The sequence below is a fragment of the Dermacentor andersoni genome, chromosome 5 (genome assembly GCF_023375885.2).
Source record: "Dermacentor andersoni chromosome 5, qqDerAnde1_hic_scaffold, whole genome shotgun sequence".
Lineage (NCBI taxonomy): Eukaryota > Metazoa > Arthropoda > Arachnida > Ixodida > Ixodidae > Dermacentor > Dermacentor andersoni.
Genome location: NC_092818.1, coordinates 179145217 through 179154212, shown reverse-complemented (window position 1 = coordinate 179154212; position 8996 = coordinate 179145217). Strand labels below are relative to the sequence as shown.

The 8996-nt window shown below is 44.0% G+C and overlaps 1 protein-coding gene across 1 annotated transcript in view; it reads left to right on the top strand.

The window, feature by feature from the left end:
• Positions 1–854, top strand: part of LOC126531679 (galactosylgalactosylxylosylprotein 3-beta-glucuronosyltransferase S-like) — a 175896-nt gene extending 175042 nt beyond the window's left edge. Inside the window, exon 7 of the mRNA XM_055071375.1 lies at positions 429–854. Within this exon, the coding sequence (XP_054927350.1) occupies positions 429–548 (120 nt within the window). The 3' untranslated portion in view covers positions 549–854. The remainder of the gene's footprint in view (positions 1–428) is intronic.
• The last annotated feature ends 8142 nt before the right edge of the window (positions 855–8996 follow it).

Genomic DNA, 8996 nt, shown 5'->3' with positions numbered 1-8996 from the left:
TGTGCGGTCGCCTTATTGTTCCCTTCTTTCGTCCCTAACGCTCCCTTATTTATCATGAAATATCAACTCGATCAGTAGTATATCATTTTTAGTACTTTAAAAGTTTTTTTAGTACTTTTTAAAAGTTGGGGTAGTTTGTGTTTGTTCGTTCTCGGGAAGACGGGACGTGAAGATTAACACCTCTTCTGCTTAATAGGAAACATTGGTTGCGCTTTCTAGACATTCACATGTAAGAAGACAGGACAGGACTGTGAATGTCTAGAAAGCGCAACCAATGTTTCCTATTACAATGAACCAACTTGCCCAACAACGCATCCTGCTAAACTTCATCTCTTCTGCTTGTCACGTCCCATTTTTTCGCACAGTTCCAATATTGAAGTAATCACCCTGCCTATATTTCTTCTTGTTCTTTTTTTTTTCTTTTTCAGGTTCTAGTGTGGCACACGCAGTCAAAGCCATCTGTGTTTCCGGAAGCACAACGAATAAGGAGAGAATTCCGACTTCTGAAGACTAATCTCGACGCACTGCTACGTTACATGAACTCTTAGTGATTGAAACAATTCAAGCGTGCGCGTAAAACTGAAAGTATCCCAAGTGCGTTTTTTTTTCTCTGCAGCGCTCATTTTACTCATTGTGCTGGGATGAAATCGCGTTCATTCATGTCTCCGTCTGGAGAACGCTGCACCGAAGATCGACACCCTGCTACATAAATTCTTCAAGACTCGACTGTCTCGTGAATACGTCGAAATACTAAAGGACGATTTCTTTCTTGCCTTATTTCTTTCTTTCTTCTTTGTTTCTCTATTATAACATAAGATGTACAATTACAAATCGAACACGATGCTTTCTCTGAAGTTTTCGCAGAGTCCTTTCTTGCAGAATGGACTAATGAACAGAAAGCAGTGTTCTGCGCCGGAGAGTTGAGGTAAACAAGAGCAGCAAAAAAAAAAAACCATTCCGCAGCAGAAATGAGTGCATAAAGCGCGTGTGCGAGACATTGACTTTAACAGAGATTGATGTTACCGACGCAGTGCACTTTGATGACACCAAATAACCGAGTGTTTCAAATCTCTTTTCAGTGTCGAATATGCTTTCTTTATTCGTGTGTCTATGACACTGTAATGCGTTTTGCGCTGCTTTCTTCTAGCTGAGAAGGCTCGTGTATTCTGCGAAGACTGAAGTTTTGTAACGGTTCTTTTTTATCGGGTTTTATATGGTGCTGCGAGGGTAATGGTCAGGAAAGGAGAGCTTTGGTATTCCTAGTTACGCTGTGCATAATGATAATAAACATCGCGCATTTTTCTCACTATAGCCCTACCAAATTGCTACACAAAACGATGACTTATTTTAAAATTTTTGGTTAGCCAGGTGAGAAAGCAAGCGTTATGAGGTTAAATGGGGCACACGTACTAGAGAAATCATAGCTTATTCCTCTTCGTGAACTAATTAAACTTGGAGAACGCGCAAAGCACGTGCAGCGATCGCTGAAGAAATGAATTTGTCTTTCATTTCACAACGTAGTTTTAGGGTAAGAATTGGAAGACGCCTAACTAAAACTTCACTCCAAAGAAAATTGAATGTTACACACATATATCGCTGCACATCATCTGTACGGATGCATGTCACTGCAGCTGTCTAATGCTATAAAATGCAATTGCGCACGTTTTATACGAATAGCATTTGATACCATCACTCGCTGCAGACGGTCTCTCTTGATATTTTACCTCGTGCGAATTGTTACATGCTAACGGGGGCCGCAATCTCGGATGCGTATTTTCGGGTATATCACTTTCGGTGCGTGATCACTGGGTAAGTCAAACGGAACGTATGCTATGAAAGAAATGGTACGCCTATCACTTCCGTGACCTTCCCGTCGCCTAGTTGCCCAGTGCATCGGCAGTATGACAATCACCCCCGTGAGGAGTAGCGTCGGACGGGACGCCAAGCAAATGTAAGAAGGATGGTTCGACTACATCTTGTTTGCGAGAGTGAGCATGAAAAACGAATAAAATAGTTAAAACGCCGGCCGAAAAGTATAGGTTAAAAAGCTTTTAAGACGTTTCGGCTTCCGTGCGGAAGCCTTGTTCACAGAAAATAAACTCGTCGAATAGCCAGCTAGAGTCCGTTTTAGTACGCGGCCAAGACACCTTGCGAATGAATGTGGAGGATTGCCATCTTTTTGATTCAGCGTTTTTCCGCAGTTTGGGTAAGGACAGATTATAAATTCTGCAGAGAATTCTAGTCTTTCTCATTGCAATTACGCTTGCCTTAGCCCAGTCGTTCTTATTATTAGCAGCCACCGCGTGCTCTACAAGTGCGTTGGAGATTAGGTTCTTTTTTTTTTTTTCAGCGTCAGTCATGTGTTATCTTAGTCGCTTTCGAAATTCCCGCTATCGCCGATGTAAAACATAGTCAAAGTTGGCACTGCAGGGTATTCATCATCCCCGCCTGGAAACTGCTCTTTTTCGAGCCGTTATTTCGCGCGTGCCGATTTGTACTGCAACTTCTGTGTAGGAACATGGGCCAAGTACACGTCAAATGTCCTCAGAGCACATGTTCACAGACACCTGACGCATAGGGGACGGCGGCGCAGACCTGGGGCCGCACCATGCGCGACGTCGCGGTGCTACGCGCACGCTGCTCTACGGACCGAAAACACTTTTCGGGTTCCCGCACACTGAAATTTTTCGGCGTACCCTGGACAGGTCAGAGGCTCCGCGGTCTTCACTTGAATAAATCCTCTGTGCTCTTGTGTCAGGGAAGCGCGGACTGAGCGTTTCTGGCAGGCCACATGAACCGAATCAAAATGCAAGTAGCGGCCGGTGCGCGGTCTCCTTCCTGAAGACACCGAAAGAAAGGAGACCATTTTCTCTTTTCAAGAGCCCGTCTAGATAAGGCAGACGGCCAGCAACATACGCCTAGTCACCGCTTCCCTGATACAAAGAGCGCAGAGAATTCGCTCCAGTGAAGACGCAGGGTGCGCAGTGTTCGCACACACAGCGTCGTGCGCCGCATGCGAAAAACCCATTTGTCATCCGTTTGTGTCGCTGGTTGGAGCAACGAAGTTACATCTTTCAAAAGTGGTCTCGTGCAACCTGACCCTGCAGTAGTAGCATGGGACAATTAAGGAACTTCAGTGGCACCAGCGAACGCGCCGAATGTTAAGTGTCTGCTGTTAGTGCAGCCGCTGCGTCGGACGCGAGGATCTGCACAACACACTCGCAAGTAATAGCTGAGGGTATTCCACGGCCCATATCTAGCAAAATACGACGTTGGGCTAGCTGGTGCATAGCTGACTATGTTTGTGGCCCAAAAGGTTTGAAAGAGAACGCAGAAACGGATAAAAAGAACGTTATTTCTGTCCGTTTCTTCTTTCGTTTCCTAACATTTGCGCGGAGGCGCTGTCCACAAGCATTTCAACACAATACCGTATCTCCGCATTCGTTATCGGATTTATCCATATTATCTTCCGTTATCTTTGTGTTAGTGACGAAATAACACAGGAAGTCCATAAAAGGTAATTCCCAATGAGTGCGTTGCCAAATAAATATGTTATAAAGGCATGATGTAATGTTCGGCAGTCAAGGCCTTCCCGAAAACTTCTAAAATGAGCTGCAGCAGTGACTGAATGAGAAGAAGACTTAGGCACTAACCGCATGAGTATCCGCTTTTCAATCTTTGCCAGGCAGAGAACGACAATATAAGGACGCGTCACGCTCTAACATTACGATAAATATAACTATTTAGTTCAACAAATCTATTAAGGCTGTAAGGTTCTGAAATGAGCCGCTGCGAAATAATTGCAGGCTTCCAAAAGCGCCAGCGTGAAATTCTTATCAGAAGCGTTCAGGTCGCATCATGTACATGGTCACATCATACAGAGTTAGCGCGCCGGGACTTGTTTGCATAAACAATAAAGAGTTACATAATTGACCTAACACTTAGCGCAGGTCTACCAAAAGGCGCGTCTACCAAAAGATGCATGTGCATGCATAACAAGTGGTTTGGCACAAGATCACGCGCGTGCGCTGTAAAGCACAGCATGGGCGTGCTTAGCACGTCGTTTTGCAGAAATCCACGTGCACGCTCTGGCAAAAGCAGCATGTGCATGCTTAACTTGTGGTTTGGCAGAAAACAACGTGCGCCGGTTCCTTTCGTAAATATTCTTCAGAAGATAGTTATTGATTTCTAGTCATCATCCCATGGTCTTTGTTTTTGTCGAGTAGTGGGTCCTACAATGTACTTACGTTATAACATGAGCATAAAGTGAGGTCAACACAGCCATTCCAGCTTTTCGCCAGTTAATTGCTGATTTCTCGACAGCCTGCCTGGGCTTTGCTAACTTTGGTCCGTGTACACGTAGTCCGTAAAAACGTCAAGACATGCAATTATAATAATAATAATATATAATAATCTTAAGATGTGAGCCCGCCGCATCCCGTTCTGCCTCCGGCCCCATATTTCTTACACCATATGGCACACACTAACTAAAGACACGCATCCATGTTCACCTATATATATTGCGTTAGCTCTGAGGTGTCTTAACAGGGGTACGCTACTGGCCATCTATGCTAGCCTTCATCCAGGTGCCCCTTAGGGGAGTACGCCTCTGCTTGAAAAGCCTCTGACAAAAGGAATTGCGTGGATGCAGTGGGGAGGGGTGTTTAACGATTTTGTGCTTGAAATTTAGTTGAGCTTGAATTTAGTCTCCTCATGCGTGTAGGTTTCACACGCCTGAGAAAGCCCGCTAACGGGCATATTCCTCAATTTTGTTACAAATACGCCAGCCGTTCTTACTTTGATACTCTGCCTCACGAGCATTTTCTATGACCTTTAAAAACAACGGTAGAGATTCGCAACCTCAATTGGCTCCACTGCGTAAGCTTGCACAATGAAGACAATAGTGCTCACGGATTCCAAACCATAGCGGATTTCAATCACCGTTAAATTCAAATTTGTGACAAACGCGCTAATCAAGGCTCTATTCGTTTAACATAGGTGCGTGAATGTCAGGCACTTATTTGTACGACAAGAACAGGCAAGTATCGTAAGTAGGCGAAGTGCTACGGGAATGAATACATTTACTAAGTGCCACCTGTTTGGGATACACGATGGCGGACCAGCGTAAAGCATGAGATCAAAGGTTGCTCTGGACACGGTTTTCGCTAGATGACGGGTCTGCGCATCAGTTTCCTAAAATTTCTATTAAAGTTCTGTTTTTCGCTTTCCTTTCCTCTTTTCACAATCGCTAAGCGCACTTCTCCGCACCAGAGCAATTGTGAGACACCAAGCAACAACACTGCCCACTCCAAGACATCACATCTGCAGCGCTTTCCGAAAAAAAAGAAAGAAAAAATGGACGGTGCATTCTTCCTTCGGATATGATTCGCGACGTTATTTCGATTAGCAATCTATCTTATGATGGGGGTGTAATTGGTGTTGATACGTTTTACATACTATGATTATTGAAAGAGTGGCACACACACAGTAGCGCCTAACCAGCGGCACATGTTTGGTGCTAGGAAGCGCGCTAGGAAGTGAGAGCTTCGCCCATGGGCAGCAAAAACTCGCACACGTGCTACTCGCAAGTGACCCGAGTTGGCGTGAAAGGAAAATGCAAATATCTGAAAGTGCATCAACTATCCTAAGAATGGTAATCGCACTAAGCACCCAAGACGCTCAAGTGAGCCTTCGTATGGCCCGCGTGAAAACACTGCTGCTTCTACCGTATGCTTTAGAACCAAGGGGCTAACGATGCAAAAGGATAGACAGTTGGGCGAGTTGGTACGGTAACATGATTTTGGCTTCTAGCGCGAAGTGAAACACGGACACAGTCTTGTGTCCAGGTGTGTGACTGAGTGTCAGGTGTGTGACTGAGTGCGTTGATGTGATCGCGAGGACTGTACCTCAGTCCAGTAAGTCAGACAACCTAACTGGTGTGTCGCGTTTTTTCGTCAAGCATGAGCTTAGGTTGGTTACTGCGGACAAAGAAGGTTTCTTTGTTGTTGTTCCTCAAGAATTGTACGCACAAAAAGCTAAAACCGCTATTGACAAAAATTTTGTTCCAAAAATTACCAATTTAAAGAAAGTGAAAAAAACTGCAATTGATTTGCTTGAGAAATTTGGTCTGGAGCGCCTCGCGTCAGGAGTTAAACATACCAAGGGAATGCACCTCGACATATTTTTTAGTGCTAAGACACATAAGCCGGAAGTTCCTTTTCGAGCCATTATTTCTGAAAAAGGAACGTGGCAGTACACAGTCTCAACTTTTTTGCATAATGTATTGTCTTCAGTTCGTCTTAATGACCCCTTCCTGATAAGACATTCGGAAGAAATTGTAGCCTTCCTAACAGAAAATAATCCAGGTAAATGCTCAGCGATCAGTGTTGATGTTAAAGACCTTTTTTATTCGCTTCCGCAGTCGGAACTACTGTGTGGTGTTAAAGAAGCACTGACGCTCAACAATGATGAGTTCCGATTTACTCAGGACTGTGGGATGCCCGTGGAATCTTTTTTAGAACTTTTGTTGTTTTACTTAGGGAATACCGTTGTAAAATGGGGTAGTTCTATGTATGTACAAAAATCGGGAGTTTGTATTGGTTCTAAAGTTGCGCCAGTTTTGAGTGACATTTATCTAAGTCGCGTTAATAGAAAGCTACAAAACAATCTTAAGGAATTGGCGGTGCATGCGTTTAGATACGTAGACGACTATCTGGTATTTTGTTCTCGCGATAACTACACCAAGAAAGCTACGGATATTTTAAAAGTTTTTAGGGAAAGTGGTGGGGACCTAGGTTTCACGCTAGAGATTATCCAGGACAACAAATTACAGTTTCTAGATCTGTGCTTAACGTTTCAGGATGAGCATGTCTGTTGGCATTATTCGCCTAGGGCCAAAAAGCCACTGCTAGAATATTCTTCTTGCCATTCTAAACTTGTTAAACAGGGGGTAGCTTATTCAACTCTTAGGTCTGCCATTACTAAGTCATGTCCGCACAATATGCAACGAAGTTTTTCACAACAGATAGAAAGGCTTGGAAAAGCTAGCTATCCAGTGCATCTATTATCACTAACCTGCGAAAAACTTGTAAAATGGGTAAAAAGCTCCGGTAAGAAACAAGAAAAACAGAAAAAAGAAACAAAGTTTGCTGTAGTACCCTACATACATAGATTATCCCATGGTTTAAGGAATGTGGCCAATAGGTATGACGTCAGTACCGTTTTCTCGGCCCCACGCAAGTTGTCTAACATGTGCCCTATGATAAATAGGAGACTTGAACAGGAAGGCAAAAAAAGAAAAGATGATTGCGGAGTTAAACATGTGTCTCCTTTAGTGCCTTGCAACACGGGTATAGTTTATCAGATTCCACTCGAGTGTGGGAAAGCTTACATTGGACAGAGTGGCAGTTGCATTAACATTAGACTAAAAGAACACAAACATTCACTAAACAACCCCAATGCATCACATTTAGCGGCACATTGTTTCGAGTGTGGTTGCGAACCTTTCTTTGAAGACACGAAAATTCTTTCTAGACACAGATGCCAAACCACGCGGAAAATTATCGAGGCATTCCACATAAAAAGATTAGGAGACACTTGCGTCAGTCATGCTTCGTTGTCTCTGTTAGATTGCGAATTTCAGTACCTTCGCAATACGTGTACTAATCTGTAGTAATTTTTGTTCTTTGACTTCTATACCCCCTGATATGTTAAACTGATGCTTTTTACCTTGTCATGTTCTTTTGCTACGGTTTTTGCAATCACCTATATATATGTTCTTCGTTTTAATAAAAATTTAGTTGAGAGTTAGTGCTCGTCCTGTCTGCTCCTTTCTGTGTCCGTGTTTCACTTCGCGCTAGAAGCCAAAATCATGGGCTAACGATGCTTATGAAAAAAAGCACTTCAGTAAAAAAAAAAAGAAAACTTGAACGATACTTGCCTACTTTCCCAAATTCCACGTGAGATTTACAAATTAGGTAAAGTTCTACAATTTTTCAAATGTTATGTCATGTATTACAAAAATATACAGCTCGCGAAAAAGTTTCGAAGGCATTGAGAGCTGTCGAAGTGCGAAATTGCACAAAATGTATTAACAAAGTAAGTTGTGACAAGAAGCCCTACAACAGTGGGGTGTTCGCTTCCAGCTAGTTTAGTCATTATAGTTAGTAAGGAAGGCGAAACTGGTGTCAACAAAGCCGCTCAAAAAGTCATTGTGGTCTACTAACAGAATTCAGCGTGTCAGTCTTTGCTGCGCCAAGTTTTCTACTGCTTCTGTGCTGTGCGTACAACGTAACCATCGTTAATAAAGCACGCATGTATGCCACAGAAGGTGTGTGCTCATGACAAAGTTTTCTTAAAAATCACCGCCTAATTACTCCGAACAGATGGTTAACCAGCGAAGCTGAAACGTGTGGCCCCATTGTTTATCACTGGGTTAATCCCGACGGTTCATTAAACGACAGCTTGGTAGGCTGCCAGATTCTCGGTATGCAATTGCCGCTGGTGCTCGACTGCACGAGCCTGTTCTTGTGCCCGGGCTGCAGCATCGGCACTGCGTAAACGAGCTCGTTCCTGGTTCTGCGCGCGGCGTTGCTCATCGAAAGCTGCCTGCTCCTCAGGAGCACGTATGACGCCTGGCCTACCCATTTTGGAGCCGAAGAGAAATTGCTGCGCGCGCGCTCGGCTGCGACGGAGAGCGACGATTTCACTAATGGCGTAACCATTCGCGCACCTCTCTTTCTCATTTCTTTTTTTTTTTTTCGCGCACGCGCATGGGGTTGCGCCGGACGAGTTTTCGCCGTAGAGATGACAGACGGACGGACGAATTGGCTTGCCATATGCAGCTTCGCTGTAAATGGCCTACTCCTGCCCCCCCCCCCCCCCCATCCGGCACATGAAATTATCACAAATTTTAAATTCACGGGTTGGCAGGTATGCTTAAACATTACCTGCATAAGATCAGCTGTGAGGTGCCTTGTTTGGTGAAAGAAAATAAA